The sequence below is a fragment of the Hippoglossus hippoglossus genome, chromosome 17, assembly GCF_009819705.1.
Source record: "Hippoglossus hippoglossus isolate fHipHip1 chromosome 17, fHipHip1.pri, whole genome shotgun sequence".
NCBI classification, from domain to species: domain Eukaryota; kingdom Metazoa; phylum Chordata; class Actinopteri; order Pleuronectiformes; family Pleuronectidae; genus Hippoglossus; species Hippoglossus hippoglossus.
This window is the reverse complement of record NC_047167.1, coordinates 23,285,301-23,305,412: the sequence shown is the minus strand read 5'-3', so window position 1 is coordinate 23,305,412 and position 20,112 is coordinate 23,285,301. Positions and strand designations below refer to the sequence as shown.

The 20,112-nt window shown below is 44.8% G+C and overlaps 3 protein-coding genes across 3 annotated transcripts; all 3 read right to left on the bottom strand.

Annotated features, from left to right (window-relative positions):
• Window positions 1–354: 354 nt before the first annotated feature.
• LOC117778542 (tripartite motif-containing protein 16-like) lies at window positions 355–2,022 on the bottom strand. The gene has a single exon (XM_034614234.1). The coding sequence runs from the start codon at window positions 2,020–2,022 to the stop codon at window positions 355–357; it is 1,668 nt and encodes a 555-aa protein (XP_034470125.1).
• A 7,325-nt stretch (window positions 2,023–9,347) lies between these two features.
• On the bottom strand, window positions 9,348–9,889 carry LOC117778381 (tripartite motif-containing protein 16-like protein; the record flags this gene model as incomplete). The annotated part of the gene is made up of 2 exons (XM_034613884.1): window positions 9,348–9,351; window positions 9,393–9,889. Coding segments are annotated over 2 exons (501 nt in total), but the record flags the coding sequence as incomplete, so codon positions are not given.
• A 1,849-nt stretch (window positions 9,890–11,738) lies between these two features.
• Window positions 11,739–19,836, bottom strand: LOC117778380 (tripartite motif-containing protein 16-like). Its single transcript, XM_034613882.1, has 3 exons — window positions 18,615–19,836; window positions 12,459–12,462; window positions 11,739–11,835 (listed from the first exon to the last, which is right to left on the bottom strand). Exons 1-3 carry the CDS (start codon window positions 19,834–19,836, stop codon window positions 11,739–11,741), a joined length of 1,323 nt encoding a protein of 440 aa, XP_034469773.1.
• Between the last annotated feature and the right edge of the window lie 276 nt (window positions 19,837–20,112).

The following is a 20,112-nucleotide window of genomic DNA, read 5'->3' as shown; positions in this document are numbered from 1 at the left end:
CGTCACACATTTGATATGATTTTTATTTGTTGAAGAAATACAAAATTATATACGTATATATCAGGATCAATACAGTTTATAAAACATCACACAACCTGATTTCTACATTGATTTAGAAAACAACAGCAACATTAGTTCTTTCAAACACATTCATGTCAGTGTAATTATAGATTTCTGTCTTTACAAAGTGAGAACTGAATATGTGTGATAAAGGAAGGTCAGTGTTTGATTGACAGCTGATCTCTGTGTGGAGCAGAAACGTCACCACGACGAACTTTGATCAACAAACATGGAGACAAAAGAAGTTAAAGATTTAAACACAGAATCTAAATCACTGCTTTTAATGACTCGAGTCTATTTGAGTTTACAGAACTCAGCTGTGGCTCCAGGATAAACCGTAACTCCAGCATAGAGAGGCTGAGTGAATGTGGTCTGGACTCTGTGGAGGAGAGTCATGGTGTCAGAGACGCTGTAGAAGGACAGAACACCTGCACTGTGATCCAGGTACACTCCTACTCTGGAGGACAGAGGACCTGACACTGGAGTCTCGATGCTGTTGTAATAAAAGTAATAACTGTTTACATAACAATATAATGACCAAGATTTATCATTTGATCCAAATTCACATTCATGTGAGTCTCCTGCTCTGCTGATATTCTTGTATGTGACTGCTACACTAACTACTCCTCTCACCTCCACCTCCCAGTAACAACGTCCAGTCAGACTCTCTCTACTCAGGACCTGAGACCAAACAGTGAATCTGTCTGGGTGATCAGGATAAGACTGATCTTTACCCATACGTGTTACTTTTCTGTTTCCCTCAGATAATAACAGATGTTTGTTTGCTGTGTTTGGATCCAGTGTGATTTTCTGTGGATATCTTAAGAAGCCAGCTCTGGTCTCTGGCTCTGGTTGTGGCAGTAAAACATCCACTTGAGACACAATCTGTAAAATCTCTGTCTCTGTCTCACTCAGAATGTCCTGTAGTCGACCTCTGACCTGGGACACAGCTGCTGTCACGTCCTCAAAGGTCCTCAGAGGACGGATCCTGATGCTGGATGAGTGTGTAGATTCACTGAGTGGTGACAGTGAGGGGTAGCTGTGTAGAAACTGGGTGTGATCCTCTGTGTCTGAGAGCTGCTTCAGTTCATGGTCTTTCCTCTTCAGCTCAGTGATCTCCTGCTCCAGTCTCTCCTGAAGCTCTCTGACTCGACTCACTTCAGTTTGCTGCTGGGATCTGATCTGCTGCTTCACATCAGAGCTTCTTTTCTCCAGCAGACGGATCAGCTCAGTGAAGATCTTCTCACTGTCCTCCACTGCTTTATCAGCAGAGCCATTGACGGCATCCTCCTCCTGTTGAAGCAGCTTCACATCTTTCTCTGTGTCCTGGACTCTCTGCTGGATTATTTGTCTCCTCAGCCCGAGCTCTCTCTGCCTCTCAGTCCTTTCTGCTGCAGCTGACACTGTGTCGTGGTCTTTATGTTCATCCACAGGGCAGAGATAACAGATACACTGCTGATCAGTGCGGCAGAACATCTTCATCACCTCATCGTGACGAGAGCAGATGTTCTCCTGGAGCTTCTCCGAGGGCTCCACCAGCTTGTGCTTCTTCAATGGAGCTGACTGAAGATGAGGCTGGAGGTGTTTTTCACAATAGGAGGCCAAACAAACCAAACAGGACTTGAGAGCTTTCAGTTTTCTCCCAGTGCAGACATCACAGGCCACATCTTCAGGTCCAGCATAGCAGTGATCAGCAGGAGCAGCTTGGAGTCCAGTCTTCTTCAGCACCTCCACTAAACCAGCTAACATGGTGTTTTTCCCCAGGACAGGCCTCGGTGTGAAGGTCTCTCTACACTGAGGGCAGCTGTAGCTTCCTCTCTCCTCCTCTTTGTCCCAGTGGGTGTTAATACAGCTCTTACAGTAGCTGTGTCCACAGCCAGTAGTCACCGGATCCTTCAGTAGATCCAGACAGATCGAACAGCAGAACATTTCTCTGTCCAGTTGATTTTCTTGCTGCGCCATTTCAGCTGGTGCCAGAGACTGTAGAACAGTTTCACTTCCTCTGAACAGATACAGATCTCTGCTCCTCCCCCTCTCGTTCACTCCCTGCAGTGACTCATCTCCCACAGTTCACAGCTTGTTGTTCACTGGTTCTTACACTTACACACCTGTGAGGGGAGGAGACACAGACACATCCTGACTGGGAGGAGCTGGTTGTGAGTTTTTATCTGTGTTAGCACATTTCAAAGTGAATAGTTGCTCTGGGAACTGTCACATTCAGCTCACAACAGCACAGGTTGTAAGATTCACATTCTTCAAAGTTTCCAGAAAAGTTAACGAATCTTTTCAATGAAATAAAAACCAACTTACAAAGTGCTTCACTAATGAAAACACAAGTAAAAACACATTAAAACACACTTATGATCGAACAACGGACCATCTCACCGTCCTGGATCTCAGTTTCCCTTTAACTGACAAAAGTTGTATCAAGATCCGAACTCTGTTATTCTCGTTGCCTCTCAGCTCCTGAACTTCACCACACTTCACTCTCACTTATCTTCTAACAGCAGCTCGGTGAAGGGGCGGGAGCAAGTTAATATGTAGTCAGAGTAAAACTCGTTGTCTTTGCAATGAGGAGCCAATGACAAGCTTTGCTTCATTCCAGAATGTTCAGGGTGTGTTTTATTAACACTGATAACTTGACAAAGTCCACGTCATTCAACAGTTAACCTAGATCAGACGGCACTTAATGACTTTCACAGGTCAAAGTTCTCCAAAGTTGAATTCCACGTGAAGAACCACTGTGGCCGACCAGGACAGGCCTCGGTGTGAAGGTCTGTCTTCACTGTAGATCTGAGAGAGACGCAACAAGGACACATATGGACAGAGTGGAGCTGGCTGAGTGTTAAGATGGAGGCTTATCATCAGAGAAATGAAAAAGAAGAAATCCACCTTTAATAACAGGAGACGTAAGAAAATAAAACCTCCCTCACAACAGCTCACTGAGGAAATACTGCCCTCTACTGACCACATGCTGCCAGACATGTGACTGGAGCCTCTCCTTTGAGCACCACATCACAAAATGGGTTTTTTAATCAATTCTTCCAAAATCAGATCCATATGAAATGTAAGAGATGATCTCGCCCGTGGACTCGTGCGGTGGCCTTTTCTCTGAAGCAGAAAACCCTGAAACATCTGCAGTCTGTACAAAACTCTGAACTAGAACCAACATATGATCACAGCACAACTGTTTTATGATTTTTTTAATTTGCTGCCCGTTTGTTTCAGGACTGATTTAAATCTTTGTTGATGACTTGTAAGGCTCTTCATGGCCTGGCCCCAGGACGCCTCTGATCTCTGAGTCCCTGATTTACCTCAGTGCAGCTTGTGATCTTAAGGCAGTGAAGATCGCCTGTCACGACTGAGACGGCACGTCAGCAGGGAGTAAGGCCGTGTGAAATACTCGTTTTACTTACATCCCTGTGGGGAGTAAAGGAAAACGGGAATAACAGGATTTATGTGTGTTACAATCCTAACAAACGGACAGATTTGGGTTTGGACATGTTGATGACGTAAGGAAATGTTCCTGTCGATACATTTCAAAACATCTTGACATTTTAACTGCCCCGTGTTCCCAGTGAAATCCATGTAGCAAGGACCAGTCTGCTTCGGCCAATCAAAGGTCACAGACTGCAGCAAGGACCAGTCTGCTTCGGCCAATCAAAGGTCACAGACTGCAGCAAGGACCAGTCTGCTTCGGCCAATCAAAGGTCACAGACTGCAGCAAGGACCAGTCTGCTTCGGCCAATCAAAGGTCACAGACTGCAGCCGACTGCCACGTGTTGCTGATCGCGGTCAGTCGGCAGGGAACGAGCCCAACGGACCATTAGTTTGGACTAAAGCGTTTTCTGAAAAGCCGCTGGAATCAGATGTGAGCATCGTTGGGGCTGTGACGTCTGATGAGACCAGGACTCGGTCTTGTGTTGTTAAAGCTGTTCATACACTGACTTTAGAAACGCTAACGTACATTTCCTCAGCTCGTGTTTGTCCATGTCACACAGACGCACTGAGGGAAAATGGGCTGATTTGGGGGGAAATCGACTCGTGACTCTGCGTCAACTGAGCGAGAGCCTGACGATCTAGTGGGAGTGAAATCCACGGCGAGGAGTACATCAACAAACCACTTGGTGGCGTCAAACACATTTTAAGTGCCTGGTGGTCATTAGAACAAAGTTCACAAAACTTAAAACTCCTGGGAAATTGAGACAGTGTGTGACCCTTCAGGGTTTTCTACACACCCTGCTGCTGAGAAGCAAACATGGAGGGTACAAATACAAGTGAAGGAAGGAGCACAGGAAGAAGTGAGAGTGGGTTTTTCACTGTGCAGCTGCAGTTTCAGAGGAGACGAGTGACGAGTTCTGCAAAAACGTCAACAAACTGTGACGCTGAGCGGAAAATCCAGCTTTCTGCAGCCTTTTTAATGATTAATGATGTTAACGATAACTATGTTCTTCTTTTGCTGCGATTTACTCAATTATACGTTACATACTTAGTTATTTGAGAAAACGGATGATTGACAGATCAGTAGCAAACTAGAATCACTGTCCAGTGGTTGTACGCCTCTGCCAACAGGTGCAGTTTCAGGCGTTCCTGAAAAAGTGCATTCACAATGATGAGGTCACTGCTGCCTGGATTTCTGACTCCACATTCGTATCGTTTCATCTCTGAGTCAAAACGATTGTTTGTACCAAAGTTGAAGAAATTCCCTCAAGGCAGTTTTTAGATATCGTGTTCACAAGAATGGGATGTTCATACAAACAACCCAATAACCTGATGACTGCACTTTCTCAGCTTGTCCAGCAGTGAACATGGACATGAACAGGTTTTACATGTTCTACATTAAAGGTTCAATTCATAGAATTCAGGGACATCTGGTGGTGAAGTGTCATGTTGCAGCTCCCCCCCCCCCCCCCCCCCCACAAACATGACAGAGAACCTGTGGAAGCTTCAGTTGTCATAGAAACTCAAAAAGTTTAGTTTGTCCAGTCTGGGCTACTGTAAAAAACATGGCTGCCTCCGTAGAGAGGACCTGCTCCTGATGTAAATATAAAGTATTTAAATATGAAGAATTTAAGTATAAAGTATAAAGTATTTAAGTTTAAAGTATAAAGTATAAAGTATTTAAGTATAAAGTATTTAAATATAAATGACCCATTCTCGGGTAATGAAAAGAATTCGTACAATTTAGATGAAACTCACAAGTGAAAACATCACGAGGATTATTTTATATTCAGTTTCTGCCAATAGAACCTTTCAGCTGAATCTTACACACTGGACCTTTAAATGAAACATAATCATGTCTGAAGTGAGTAAGACCCAAATATGAATTTTGGCCACAAAGAAAGAAATATCTATCTAGCGTTGGTGGGACGTGAACTTGTAGACGCTGCCTTGGACAAACAAGTGACAACAAAGAGAATATTGAAGATATTTGTTCATCGTATATTCTGTCGTTAGAGAAGGAAGGTTATTAAATAGGCCCAGATATTACATCATCTACACAGAGCTCTTGTGTAAAAGTGTCCATACTTTGCAGGAGTGTGTTTGGACAACACATTATTTAGGCTCAACTCTGCACAGCCTCAGCCGGTCACGACTCCAGTATAAAAGCAGAACTCGACTGGTTTCAGAGGCGAGACGGACTTCAGCTCCAGGAGTCATGCAGCATCCACACAAGTGCTGTCATCATTTGTCATTTTTAATATAAATCTTTTCACCCTCACACAAATTGCACATTTCTTTCTCCAAATGGACGCACAGTCAGCAGTGGACAACTTGACATCTTCCGTATACACTGTGAACTGGCTAAAAGAAGGAGAAACAAAAAGAATAAAATAAGAGACATCTAACTTGATCTTACCACCACTTTACTATGGCATGCATAGGTTTCAGACCTTACTCAGAAAGAGACAACAGACACTTTGTCTAAGAAAGTTTCTAAACGATGGTGGGACTGCTTGCGACTCGGGGGAGGAAAAGGAAAAAGTACAGAAAACGTTTGCTGCGCCGTGAGGAGAATCGTCAAATCGGGTCTCCGGGGGAAAAAAGACGGAGGAAAAGCTTCGGCCTTCCCGTTTCCCTGCGAGCGGCGAGCACGAACATACAGCTGCGAAGTCGACTCCCTAAAGTGTTTGGTTCTTTATTTTGAAAGCGTGGTAGCCGCTGTGCAGTTGACAATACTGAAGGTTTTATTTCTCCATCCAGGATTTGAGCACTAAAGAGGCCAGAGGAGGATCAGGTTCAAACAAAACAAGGGCTCACCCCCGAGGGATCGTGGGTAGTGAAGGTCGGCTGGAGACGGGTGAATTTGGGGCTTTTCATACCTGAATGCTCTTAAATTTCAGCAGCAGCTTGAGGAAATTACAACTAGACAGACAAATGCTAGCGTGTAGTCGAGGTTGAACGGGACGAAATAATAATAACAGTGACCGAGTCAGTTTATCACAAAAGCCGAAAAGCCAACGAGCAGCAAGTCTTTCACTGCCCAACAAGTGGAACTGAAATTAAAATTCTTCCTTTTGCAAAGAAGAAATGACGGTTTTCAACTGATGTTTCTTCTAAGACAGCGCCCCCTACATTCATGTTGTCCAGGGAGAAGTTTGGGTTATTTGACTTATATCTGTGTAGGCAGGCGCTGAACATATTGAACACACTGCTGCTTCAACCAGGCGCGGCACGGTGGCTGAGCGTTTAATGCTGTTGTGTCACAGAGAGAAGGTTGTCAGTTTGAATCCAGTTTCAACCGGAGCCTCCCTGTGTGGAGGGACAGGACAGGGTGCGACTGCAGTCGAGTTATAAACCCTGCCTACTCCGTGTTAGCAGATGGGACACGGACCAAACTAAAAAGACTTTAAATAAATGTTTGTGAAAGATGGTTTCTGACGTTTCAGGTCGTCCTTCTCACACTTCATGTTTCTGATAAGTTTGGTTTTAATTCCTTATTTCATGATGCATGCAGCACTGGGACCAACGGACTCGTGCTCTCAACAAAGCACCATCCATTGCATTTAGTATTTTACTCTTTCAAATTGTCAATTTTTCTACCAATTCCGTCCCTGTGTGTTGTTTTGAATGTCCCTGTGCAGCAGCTTGAATCAACCTCTGTACGTGAATAAAACTGGAGACGGGAGGATCAACTCCACCATCGCTCCTGTTCAGGCTTTGTGTCCTGGATACATTTTGTCTTCATTTCCAGACAGTGGGAGGAAGTGGAGACGCGTCTTTATTTGCAGTCTCTGGTTGGAAGGGACTGAGGGAGACGCTATTAGCACCTGTTGAAAATGAGGACAAACCAAAGACCTGTTTTATCAACGTTTAGTCTGTGACACAACAGGAACAGGACATTCTCCAGTCAGGAGCACACTTCTGAAGTGGACAGCAGCCGACTGTCAGACGACGCTCGCACATGAAATAAAAGTGTCAACGATAGCTGTGGTATCATTTACACTTTTAATGATACCACAAAAAGAATTCAAATTTCAGTTCAACCGTAAATCAAACTCTTTTCTGTGGCTTGATTTTCAGGTCGGACTTCCAGCGTGAACCATCTGCTACTGTCGGAGGAAAGACCCCGAAACAAGTGCACCTGTAAACGAAGGCCCTGTCGGCTGCTTGGTCGGACCTCATCATTCTAAACAGAGGAGGAGGAACAAAGGGACATTTTGGCTCCTGAGTTCTTTGTGGGTTAAAAATTAGCATAGACACTGATAAGAAAATAAAGATGAACAATGTTTGCATCTCGCCTGCTGAGCTGCTGGAGGCAACAAGCAATACGGGGTCAGACGGTCGCAGGGTTCCTACACAAGGTTTCCCTTTCCAATATTCCAGACTTTGTCCAGAGTTGTTCGAGGAATCTTTCAGACACATTTAGCAAAGCTGTAGTAAGAGAGATCCTGTCGCAGCAAGTACCACCACACCTGAAGTTAAAGTCATAAAACTCTTCAGAGAAATTCTACTTTCCAACATTTCACAGACCTGGAGAAGGTCAAAGGTTTCACTTTCCCACCTGCATAGGAACCCTGGAGTCCAGAGAATGGGAAACATGAAAACAAGCACGCTTTAGGGCTCACTGATGTCAGTACAAAGGAGGGTTCTTTACTTGAAACAGTTCCTTTCATTTGATAACTAAATATCTCACTCTATTGATAGAATTCCATTTTGTTAGAGTCGTATATAAACGTTAACATGTACACACGCTCGTCACTGGTAATCGTGGAAGCGGGAGCTTTATTGTAATAGGTTGGTGGAGTTTGCTCTTGCTGGCGCTCAACAAATATACTGTGAATGCAAGTAACAATAATTAATATAATGATAATTACAATAATAATAATGACACTCATCATCGTCTGCACCGTGCCTTGTAAACCTGGAAAAACTCAAAACCAAACAAGAGCCAGGTAACTACACCTCCTCAGTATTTTCCAGTTGGCTGCTCTTGTCCCCACTGTCAGTCAGACCGATGGAGACGCAGGGCTGGAGGAGGGGGGGAGCAAGGCAGCACCGACGGAAGTGTGTCCAGTGAGCGAACCCCAAACTCTCCTCCGCTGCAGCAGCGACGACACACGAGGGCGAGTCGCTTCTTCGGCGGCGGTCGAGCGGCGCTTCATGTGCAACACCGCCCCCTACAGCTCCAGAGTGGTCGTGTTGTGCTGTTGGTCTGAGGGACTTTTGGTTGGAGCTGAAACATGAACTGTGGGAAACAAAGGTCAAACCCCAAGTGTCTGCACGGCTGAATGAGACTGGTGCTCCACGAGGGGGGGTGCGGGTGAACCAGTATTTTGTGTGGGATTTTACAAAGTACATTTACTTTGTTGCTGTACGTCAATACATGTGTCATGTGTCTCTACTTTACTTGAGTACAACAAGTAGAAAGACTGGATTGAACAACTGTGTTATGTATTTAAAACTTCAGCTTCGTCACACATTTGATATGATTTTTATTTGTTGAAGAAATACAAAATTATATACGTATATATCAGGATCAATACAATTTATAAAACATCACACAACCTGATTTCTACATTGATTTAGAAAACAACAGCAACATTAGATCTTTCAAACACATTCATGTCAGTGTAATTATAGATTTCTGTCTTTACAAAGTGAGAACTGAATATGTGTGATAAAGGAAGGTCAGTGTTTGATTGACAGCTGATCTCTGTGTGGAGCAGAAACGTCACCACGACGAACTTTGATCAACAAACATGGAGACAAAAGAAGTTAAAGATTTAAACACAGAATCTAAATCACTGCTTTTAATGACTCGAGTCTATTTGAGTTTACAGAACTCAGCTGTGGATCCAGGATAAACATTAACTCCAGCATAGAGAGGCTGAGTGAATGTGGTCTGGACTCTGTGGAGGAGAGTCATGGTGTCAGAGACGCTGTAGAAGGACAGAACACCTGCACTGGGATCCAGGTACACTCCTACTCTGGAGGACACAGGACCTGACACTGGAGTGTTGCTGCTGTTGTAATGAAAGTGATAACTGTTTTTACAACAATATAATGACCAAGATTTATCATTTAATCCAAATTCACATTCATGTGAGTCTCCTGCTCCACTGATATTCTTGTATGTGACTGCTACACCAACTCCTCCTCCCACCTCCACCTCCACCTCCCAGTAACAACGTCCAGTCAGACTCTCTCTACTCAGGACCTGACGCCTAACAGTGAATCTGTCTGGGTGATTAGAATAAGACTGTTCTTCTCTCATACATGTTACTTTTCTGTTTCCCTCAGATAATAACAGACGTCTGTTTGCTGTGTTTGGATCCAGTGTGATTTTCTGTGGATATCTTAAGAAGTCAGCTCTGGTCTCTGGCTCTGGTTGTGGCAGTAAAACATCCACTTGAGACACAATCTGTAAAATCTCTGTCTCTGTCTCACTCAGAATGTCCTGTAGTCGACCTCTGACCCGTGACACAGCTGCTGTCACGTCCTCAAAGTACCTCAGAGGACGGATCCTGATGCTGGATGAGTGTGTAGATTCACTGAGTGGTGACAGTGAGGGGTAGTTGTGTAGAAACTGGGTGTGATCCTCTGTGTCTGAGAGCTGCTTCAGTTCATGGTCTTTCCTCTTCAGCTCAGTGATCTCCTGCTCCAGTCTCTCCTGAAGCTCTCTGACTCGACTCACTTCAGTTTCCTGCTGGGATCTGATCTGCTGCTTCACATCAGAGCTTCTTTTCTCCAGCAGACGGATCAGCTCAGTGAAGATCTTCTCACTGTCCTCCACTGCTTTATCAGCAGAGCCATTGACGGCCTCCTCCTCCTGTTGAAGCAGCTTCACATCTTTCTCTGTGTCCTGGACTCTCTGCTGGATTGTTTGTCTCCTCAGCCCGAGCTCTCTCTGCCTCTCAGTCCTTTCTGCTGCAGCTGACACTGTGTCGTGGTCTTTATGTTCATCCACAGGGCAGAGATAACAGATACACTGCTGATCAGTGCGGCAGAACATCTTCATCACCTCATCGTGACGAGAGCAGATGTTCTCCTGGAGCTTCTCCGAGGGCTCCACCAGCTTGTGCTTCTTCAATGGAGCTGACTGAAGATGAGGCTGGAGGTGTTTTTCACAATAAGAGGCAAAACAATTCAAACAGGACTTGAGAGCTTTCAGTTTTCTCCCAGTGCAGACATCACAGGCCACATCTTCAGGTCCAGCATAGCAGTGATCAGCAGGAGCAGCTTGGAGTCCAGTCTTCTTCAGCACCTCCACTAAACCAGCTAACATGGTGTTTTTCACCAGGACAGGCCTCGGTGTGAAGGTCTGTCTACACTCAGGGCAGCTGTAGCTTCCTGTCTCCTCCTCTTTGTCCCAGTGGGTGTTAATACAGCTCTTACAGTAGCTGTGTCCACAGCCAGTAGTCACCGGATCCTTCAGTGGATCCAGACAGATCGAACAGCAGAACATTTCTCTGTCCAGTTGATTTTCTTGCTGCGCCATTTCAGCTGGTGCCAGTGACTGTAGAACAGGTTCACTTCCTCTGAACAGATACAGATCTCTGCTCCTCCCCCTCTCGTTCACTCCCTGCAGTGACTCATCTCCCACAGTTCACAGCTTGTTGTTCATTGGTCCTTACACTTACACATCTGTGAAGGGAGGAGACACAGACACATCCTGACAGGGAGGAGCTGGTTGTGAGTTTTTTATCTGTGTTAGCACATTTCAAAGTGAATAGTTGCTCTGGGAACTGTCACATTCAGCTCACAACAGCACAGGTTGTAAGATTCACATTCTTCAAAGTTTCCAGAAAAGTTAACGAATCTTTTCAATGGAATAAAAACCAACTTACAAAGTGCTTCACTAATGAAAAACACAAGTAAAAACACATTAAAACACACTTATGATCGAACAACGGACCATCTCACCGTCCTGGATCTCAGTTTCCCTTTAACTGACAAAAGTTGTATCAAGATCCGAACTCTGTTATTCTCGTTGCCTCTCAGCTCCTGAACTTCACCACACTTCACTCTCACTTATCTTCTAACAGCAGCTCGGTGAAGGGGCGGGAGCAAGTTAATATGTAGTCAGAGTAAAACTCGTTGTCTTTGCAATGAGGAGCCAATGACAAGCTTTGCTTCATTCCAGGATGTTCAGGGTGTGTTTTATTAACACTGATAACTTGACAAAGTCCACGTCATTCGACAGTTAACCCAGATCAGACGGCACTTAATGACTTTCACAGGTCAAAGTTCTCCAAAGTTGAATTCCACGTGAAGAAACACTGTGGCCGACCAGGACAGGCCTCGGTGTGAAGGTCTGTCTTCACTGTAGATCTGAGAGAGACGCAACAAGGACACATATGGACAGAGTGGAGCTGGCTGAGTGTTAAGATGGAGGCTTATCATCAGAGAAATGAAAAAGAAGAAATCCACCTTTAATAACAGGAGACGTAAGAAAATAAAACCTCCCTCACACCAGCTCACTGAGGAAATACTGCCCTCTACTGACCACATGCTGCCAGACATGTGACTGGAGCCTCTCCTTTGAGCACCACATCACAAAATGGGTTTTTTAATCAATTCTTCCAAAATCAGATCCATATGAAATGTAAGAGATGATCTCGCACGTGGACTCGTGCGGTGGCCTTTTCTCTGAAGCAGAAAACCCTGAAACATCTGCAGTCTGTACAAAACTCTGAACTAGAACCAACATATGATCACAGCACAACTGTTTTATGTTTTTTTTAATTTGCTGCCCGTTTGTTTCAGGACTGATTTAAATCTTTGTTGATGACTTGTAAGGCTCTTCATGGCCTGGCCCCAGGACGCCTCTGATCTCTGAGTCCCTGATTTACCTCAGTGCAGCTTGTGATCTTAAGGCAGTGAAGATCGCCTGTCACGACTGAGACGGCACGTCAGCAGGGAGTAAGGCCGTGTGAAATACTCGTTTTACTTACATCCCTGTGGGGAGTAAAGGAAAACGGGAATAACAGGATTTATGTGTGTTACAATCCTAACAAACGGACAGATTTGGGTTTGGACATGTTGATGACGTAAGGAAATGTTCCTGTCGATGCATTTCAAAACATCTTGACATTTTAACTGCCCCGTGTTCCCAGTGAAATCCATGCAGCAAGGACCAGTCTGCTTCGGCCAATCAAAGGTCACAGACTGCAGCAAGGACCAGTCTGCTTCGGCCAATCAAAGGTCACAGACTGCAGCAAGGACCAGTCTGCTTCGGCCAATCAAAGGTCACAGACTGCAGCCGACTGCCACGTGTTGCTGATCGCGGTCAGTCGGCAGGGAACGAGCCCAACGGACCATTAGTTTGGACTAAAGCGTTTTCTGAAAAGCCGCTGGGATCAGATGTGAGCATCGTTGGGGCTGTGACGTCTGATGAGACCAGGACTCGGTCTTGTGTTGTTAAAGCTGTTCATACACTGACTTTAGAAACGCTAACGTACATTTCCTCAGCTCGTGTTTGTCCATGTCACACAGACGCACTGAGGGAAAATGGGCTGATTTGGGGGGAAATCGACTCGTGACTCTGCGTCAACTGAGCGAGAGCCTGACGATCTAGTGGGAGTGAAATCCACGGCGAGGAGTACATCAACAAACCACTTGGTGGCGTCACACACATTTTAAGTGCCTGGTGGTCATTAGAACAAAGTTCACAAAACTTAAAACTCCTGGGAAATTGAGACAGTGTGTGACCCTTCAGGGTTTTCTACACACCCTGCTGCTGAGAAGCAAACATGGAGGGTACAAATACAAGTGAAGGAAGGAGCACAGGAAGAAGTGAGAGTGGGTTTTTCACTGTGCAGCTGCAGTTTCAGAGGAGACGAGTGACGAGTTCTGCAAAAACGTCAACAAACTGTGACGCTGAGCGGAAAATCCAGCTTTCTGCAGCCTTTTTAATGATTAACGATGTTAATGATAACTATGTTCTTCTTTTGCTGCGATTTACTCGATCATACGTTACATACTTAGTTATTTGAGAAAACGGATGATTGACAGATCAGTAGCAAACTAGAATCACTGTCCAGTGGTTGTACGCCTCTGCCAACAGGTGCAGTTTCAGGCGTTCCTGAAAAAGTGCATTCACAATGATGAGGTCACTGCTGCCTGGATTTCTGACTCCACATTCGTATCGTTTCATCTCTGAGTCAAAACGATTGTTTGTACCAAAGTTGAAGAAATTCCCTCAAGGCAGTTTTTAGATATCGTGTTCACAAGAATGGGATGTTCATACAAACAACCCAATAACCTGATGACTGCACTTTCTCAGCTTGTCCAGCAGTGAACATGGACATGAGCAGGTTTTACATGTTCTACATTAAAGGTTCAATTCATAGAATTCAGGGACATCTGGTGGTGAAGTGTCATGTTGCAGCTGAATACCCCCCCCTCACAAACATGACAGAGAACCTGTGGAAGCTTCAGTTGTCATAGAAACTCAAAAAGTTTAGTTTGTCCAGTCTGGGCTACTGTAAAAAACATGGCTGCCTCCGTAGAGAGGACCTGCTCCTGATGTAAATATAAAGTATTTAAGTATTTAAGTATAAAGGACCCATTCTCGGGTAAAGAAAAGAATTCGTACAATTTAGATGAAACTCACAAGTGAAAACATCACAAGGATTATTTTATATTCAGTTTCTGCCAATAGAACCTTTCAGCTGAATCTTACACACTGGACCTTTAAATGAAACATAATCATGTCTGAAGTGAGTAAGACCCAAATATGAATTTTGGCCACAAAGAAAAAAATATCTATCTAGCGTTGGTGGGACGTGAACTTGTAGACGCTGCCTTGGACAAACAAGTGACAACAAAGAGAATATTGAAGATATTTGTTCATCGTATATTCTGTCGTTAGAGAAGGAAGGTTATTAAATAGGCCCAGATATTACATCATCTACACAGAGCTCTTGTCTAAAAGTGTCCATACTTTGCAGGAGTGTGTTTGGACAACACATTATTTAGGCTCAACTCTGCACAGCCTCAGCCGGTCACGACTCCAGTATAAAAGCAGAACTCGACTGGTTTCAGAGGCGAGACGGACTTCAGCTCCAGGAGTCATGCAGCATCCACACAAGTGCTGTCATCATTTGTCATTTTTAATATAAATCTTTTCACCCTCACACAAATTGCACATTTCTTTCTCCAAATGGACGCACAGTCAGCAGTGGACAACTTGACATCTTCCGTATACACTGTGAACTGGCTAAAAGAAGGAGAAACAAAAAGAATAAAATAAGAGACATCTAACTTGATCTTACCACCACTTTACTATGGCATGCATAGGTTTCAGACCTTACTCAGAAAGAGACAACACTTTGTCTAAGAAAGTTTCTAAACGATGGTGGGACTGCTTGCGACTCGGGGAAGAAAAGGAAAAAGTACAGAAAACGTTTGCTGCGCCGTGAGGAGAATCGTCAAATCGGGTCTCCGGGGGAAAAAAGACGGAGGAAAAGCTTCGGCCTTCCCGTTTCCCTGCGAGCGGCGAGCATACAGCTGCGAAGTCGACTTCCTAAAGTGTTTGGTTCTTTATTTTGAAAGCGTGGTAGCCGCTGTGCAGTTGACAATACTGAAGGTTTTATTTCTCCATCCAGGATTTGAGCACTAAAGAGGCCAGAGGAGGATCAGGTTCAAACAAAACAAGGGCTCACCCCCGAGGGATCGTGGGTAGTGAAGGTCGGCTGGAGACGGGTGAATTTGGGGCTTTTCATACCTGAATGCTCTTAAATTTCAGCAGCAGCTTGAGGAAATTACAACTAGACAGACAAATGCTAGCGTGTAGTCGAGGTTGAACGGGACGAAATAATAATAACAGTGACCGAGTCAGTTTATCACAAAAGCCAACGAGCAGCAAGTCTTTCACTGCCCAACAAGTGGAACTGAAATTAAAATTCTTCCTTTTGCAAAGAAGAAATGACGGTTTTCAACTGATGTTTCTTCTAAGACAGCGCCCCCTACATTCATGTTGTCCAGGGAGAAGTTTGGGTTATTTGACTTATATCTGTGTAGGCAGGCGCTGAACATATTGAACATACTGCTGCTTCAACCAGGCGCGGCACGGTGGCTGAGCGTTTAATGCTGTTGTGTCACAGAGAGAAGGTTGTCGGTTTGAATCCAGTTTCAACCGGAGCCTCCCTGTGTGGAGGGACAGGACAGGGTGCGACTGCAGTCGAGTTATAAACCCTGCCTACTCCGTGTTAGCAGATGGGACACGGACCAAACTAAAAAGACTTTAAATGAATGTTTGTGAAAGATGGTTTCTGACGTTTCAGGTCGTCCTTCTCACACTTCATGTTTCTGATAAGTTTGGTGTTAATTCCTTATTTCATGATGCATGCAGCACTGGGACCAATGGACTCGTGCTCTCAACAAAGCACCATCCATTGCATTTAGTATTTTACTCTTTCAAATTGTCAATTTTTCTACCAATTCCGTCCCTGTGTGTTGTTTTGAATGTCCCTGTGCAGCAGCTTGAATCAACCTCTGTACGTGAATAAAACTGGAGACGGGAGGATCAACTCCACCATCGCTCCTGCTCAGGCTTTGTGTCCTGGATACATTTTGTCTTCATTTCCAGACAGTGGGAGGAAGTGGAGACGCGTCTTTATTTGCAGTCTCTGGTTGGAAGGGACTGAGGGAGACGCTATTAGCACCTGTTGAAAATGAGGACAAACCAAAGACCTGTTTTATCAACGTTTAGTCTGTGACACAACAGGAACAGGACATTCTCCAGTCAGGAGCACACTTCTGAAGTGGACAGCAGCCGACTGTCAGACGACGCTTCGCACATGAAATAAAAGTGTCAACGATAGCTGTGGTATCATTCACACTTTTAATGATACCACAAAAAGAATTCAAATTTCAGTTCAACCGTAAATCAAACTCTTTTCTGTGGATTGATTTTCAGGTCGGACTTCCAGCGTGAACCATCTGCTACTGTCGGAGGAAAGACCCCGAAACAAGTGCACCTGTAAACGAAGGCCCTGTCAGCTGCTTGGTCGGACCTCATCATTCTAAACAGAGGAGGAGGAACAAAGGGACATTTTGGCTCCTGAGTTCTTTGTGGGTTAAAAATTAGCATAGACACTCATAAGAAAATAAAGATGAACAATGTTTGCATCTCGCCTGCTGAGCTGCTGGAGGCAACAAGCAATACGGGGTCAGACGGTCGCAGGGTTCCTACACAAGGTTTCCCTTTCCAATATTCCAGACTTTGTCCAGAGTTGTTCGAGGAATCTTTCAGACACATTTAGCAAAGCTGTAGTAAGAGAGATCCTGTCGCAGCAAGTACCACCACACCTGAAGTTAAAGTCATAAAACTCTTCAGAGAAATTCTACTTTCCAACATTTCACAGACCTGGAGAAGGTCAAAGGTTTCACTTTCCCACCTGCATAGGAACCCTGGAGTCCAGAGAATGGGAAACATGAAAACAAGCACGCTTTAGGGCTCACTGATGTCAGTACAAAGGAGGGTTCTTTACTTGAAACAGTTCCTTTCATTTGATAACTAAATATCTCACTCTATTGATAGAATTCCATTTTGTTAGAGTCGTATATAAACGTTAACATGTACACACGCTCGTCACTGGTAATCGTGGAAGCGGGAGCTTTATTGTAATAGGTTGGTGGAGTTTGCTCTTGCTGGCGCTCAACAAATATACTGTGAATGCAAGTAACAATAATTAATATAATGATAATTACAATAATAATAATGACACTCATCATCGTCTGCCTTGTAAACCTGGAAAAACTCAAAACCAAACAAGAGCCAGGTAACTACACCTCCTCAGTATTTTCCAGTTGGCTGCTCTTGTCCCCACTGTCAGTCAGACCGATGGAGACGCAGGGCTGGAGGAGGGGGGGAGCAAGGCAGCACCGACGGAAGTGTGTCCGGTGAGCGAACCCCAAACTCTCCTCCGCTGCAGCAGCGACGACACACGAGGGCGAGTCGCTTCTTCGGCGGCGGTCGAGCGGCGCTTCATGTGCAACACCGCCCCCTACAGCTCCAGAGTGGTTGTGTTGTGCTGTTGGTCTGAGGGACTTTTGGTTGGAGCTGAAACATGAACTGTGGGAAACAAAGGTCAAACCCCAAGTGTCTGCACGGCTGAATGAGACTGGTGCTCCACGAGGGGGGGTGCGGGTGAACCAGTATTTTGTGTGGGATTTTACAAAGTACATTTACTTTGTTGCTGTACTTCAATACATGTGTCATGTGTCTCTACTTTACTTGAGTAGAACAAGTAGAAAGACTGGATTGAACAACTGTGTTATGTATTTAAAACTTCAGCTTCGTCACACATTTGATATGATTTTTATTTGTTGAAGAAATACAAAATTATATACGTATATATCAGGATCAATACAGTTTATAAAACATCACAGAACCTTATTTCTACTTTGATTTAGAAAACAACAGCAACATTAGATCTTTCAAACACATTCATGTCAGTGTAATTATAGATTTCTGTCTTTACAAAGTGAGAACTGAATATGTGTGATAAAGGAAGGTCAGTGTTTGATTGACAGCTGATCTCTGTGTGGAGCAGAAACGTCACCATGACGAACTTTGATCAACAAACATGGAGACAAAAGAAGTTAAAGATTTAAACACAGAATCTAAATCACTGCTTTTAATGACTCGAGTCTATTTGAGTTTACAGAACTCAGCTGTGGATCCAGGATAAACATTAACTCCAGCATAGAGAGGCTGAGTGAATGTGGTCTGGACTCTGTGGAGGAGAGTCATGGTGCCAGAGACGCTGTAGAAGGACAGAACACCTGCACTGGGATCCAGGTACACTCCTACTCTGGAGGACCAAGGACCTGACACTGGAGTGTTGCTGCTGTTGTAATGAAAGTGATAACTGTTTTTACAACAATATAATGACCAAGATTTATCATTTAATCCAAATTCACATTCATGTGAGTCTCCTGCTCCACTGATATTCTTGTATGTGACTGCTACACCAACTCCTTCTCCCACCTCCACCTCCACCTCCCAGTAACAACGTCCAGTCAGACTCTCTCTACTCAGGACCTGACGCCTAACAGTGAATCTGTCTGGGTGATTAGAATAAGACTGTTCTTTCTCATACATGTTACTTTTCTGTTTCCCTCAGATAATAACAGACGTCTGTTTACTGTGTTTGGATCCAGTGTGATTTTCTGTGGATATCTTAAGAAGTCAGCTCTGGTCTCTGGCTCTGGTTGTGGCAGTAAAACATCCACTTGAGACACAATCTGTAAAATCTCTGTCTCTGTCTCACTCAGAATGTCCTGTAGTCGACCTCTGACCCGTGACACAGCTGCTGTCACGTCCTCAAAGTACCTCAGAGGACGGATCCTGATGCTGGATGAGTGTGTAGATTCACTGAGTGGTGACAGTGAGGGGTAGTTGTGTAGAAACTGGGTGTGATCCTCTGTGTCTGAGAGCTGCTTCAGTTCATGGTCTTTCCTCTTCAGCTCAGTGATCTCCTGCTCCAGTCTCTCCTGAAGCTCTCTGACTCGACTCACTTCAGTTTCCTGCTGGGATCTGATCTGCTGCTTCACATCAGAGCTTCTTTTCTCCAGCAGACGGATCAGCTCAGTGAAGATCTTCTCACTGTCCTCCACTGCTTTATCAGCAGAACCATTGATGGCCTCCTCCTCCTGTTGAAGCAGCTTCACATCTTTCTCTCTGTCCTGGACTCTCTGCTGGATTGTTTGTCTCCTCAGCCCGAGCTCTCTCTGCCTCTCAGTCCTTTCTGCTGCAGCTGACACTGTGTCGTGGTCTTTATGTTCATCCACAGGGCAGAGATAACAGATACACTGCTGATCAGTGCGGCAGAACATCTTCATCACCTCATCGTGACGAGAGCAGATGTTCTCCTGGAGCTTCTCCGAGGGCTCCACCAGCTTGTGCTTCTTCAATGGAGCTGACTGAAGATGAGGCTGGAGGTGTTTTTCACAATAAGAGGCAAAACAATTCAAACAGGACTTGAGAGCTTTCAGTTTTCTCCCAGTGCAGACATCACAGGCCACATCTTCAGGTCCAGCATAGCAGTGATCAGCAGGAGCAGCTTGGAGTCCAGTCTTCTTCAGCACCTCCACTAAACCAGCTAACATGGTGTTTTTCACCAGGACAGGCCTCGGTGTGAAGGTCTCTCTACACTGAGGGCAGCTGTAGCTTCCTCTCTCCTCCTCTTTGTCCCAGTGGGTGTTAATACAGCTCTTACAGTAGCTGTGTCCACAGCCAGTAGTCACCGGATCCTTCAGTAGATCCAGACAGATCGAACAGCAGAACATTTCTCTGTCCAGTTGATTTTCTTGCTGCGCCATTTCAGCTGGTGCCAGAGACTGTAGAACAGGTTCACTTCCTCTGAACAGATACAGATCTCTGCTCCTCCCCCTCTCGTTCACTCCCTGCAGTGACTCATCTCCCACAGTTCACAGCTTGTTGTTCACTGGTTCTTACACTTACACATCTGTGAAGGGAGGAGACACAGACATGTCCTGACTGGGAGGAGCTGGTTGTGAGTTTTTTATCTGTGTTATCACATTTCAAAGTGAATAGTTGCTCTGGGAACTGTCACATTCAGTTCACAACAGCACAGG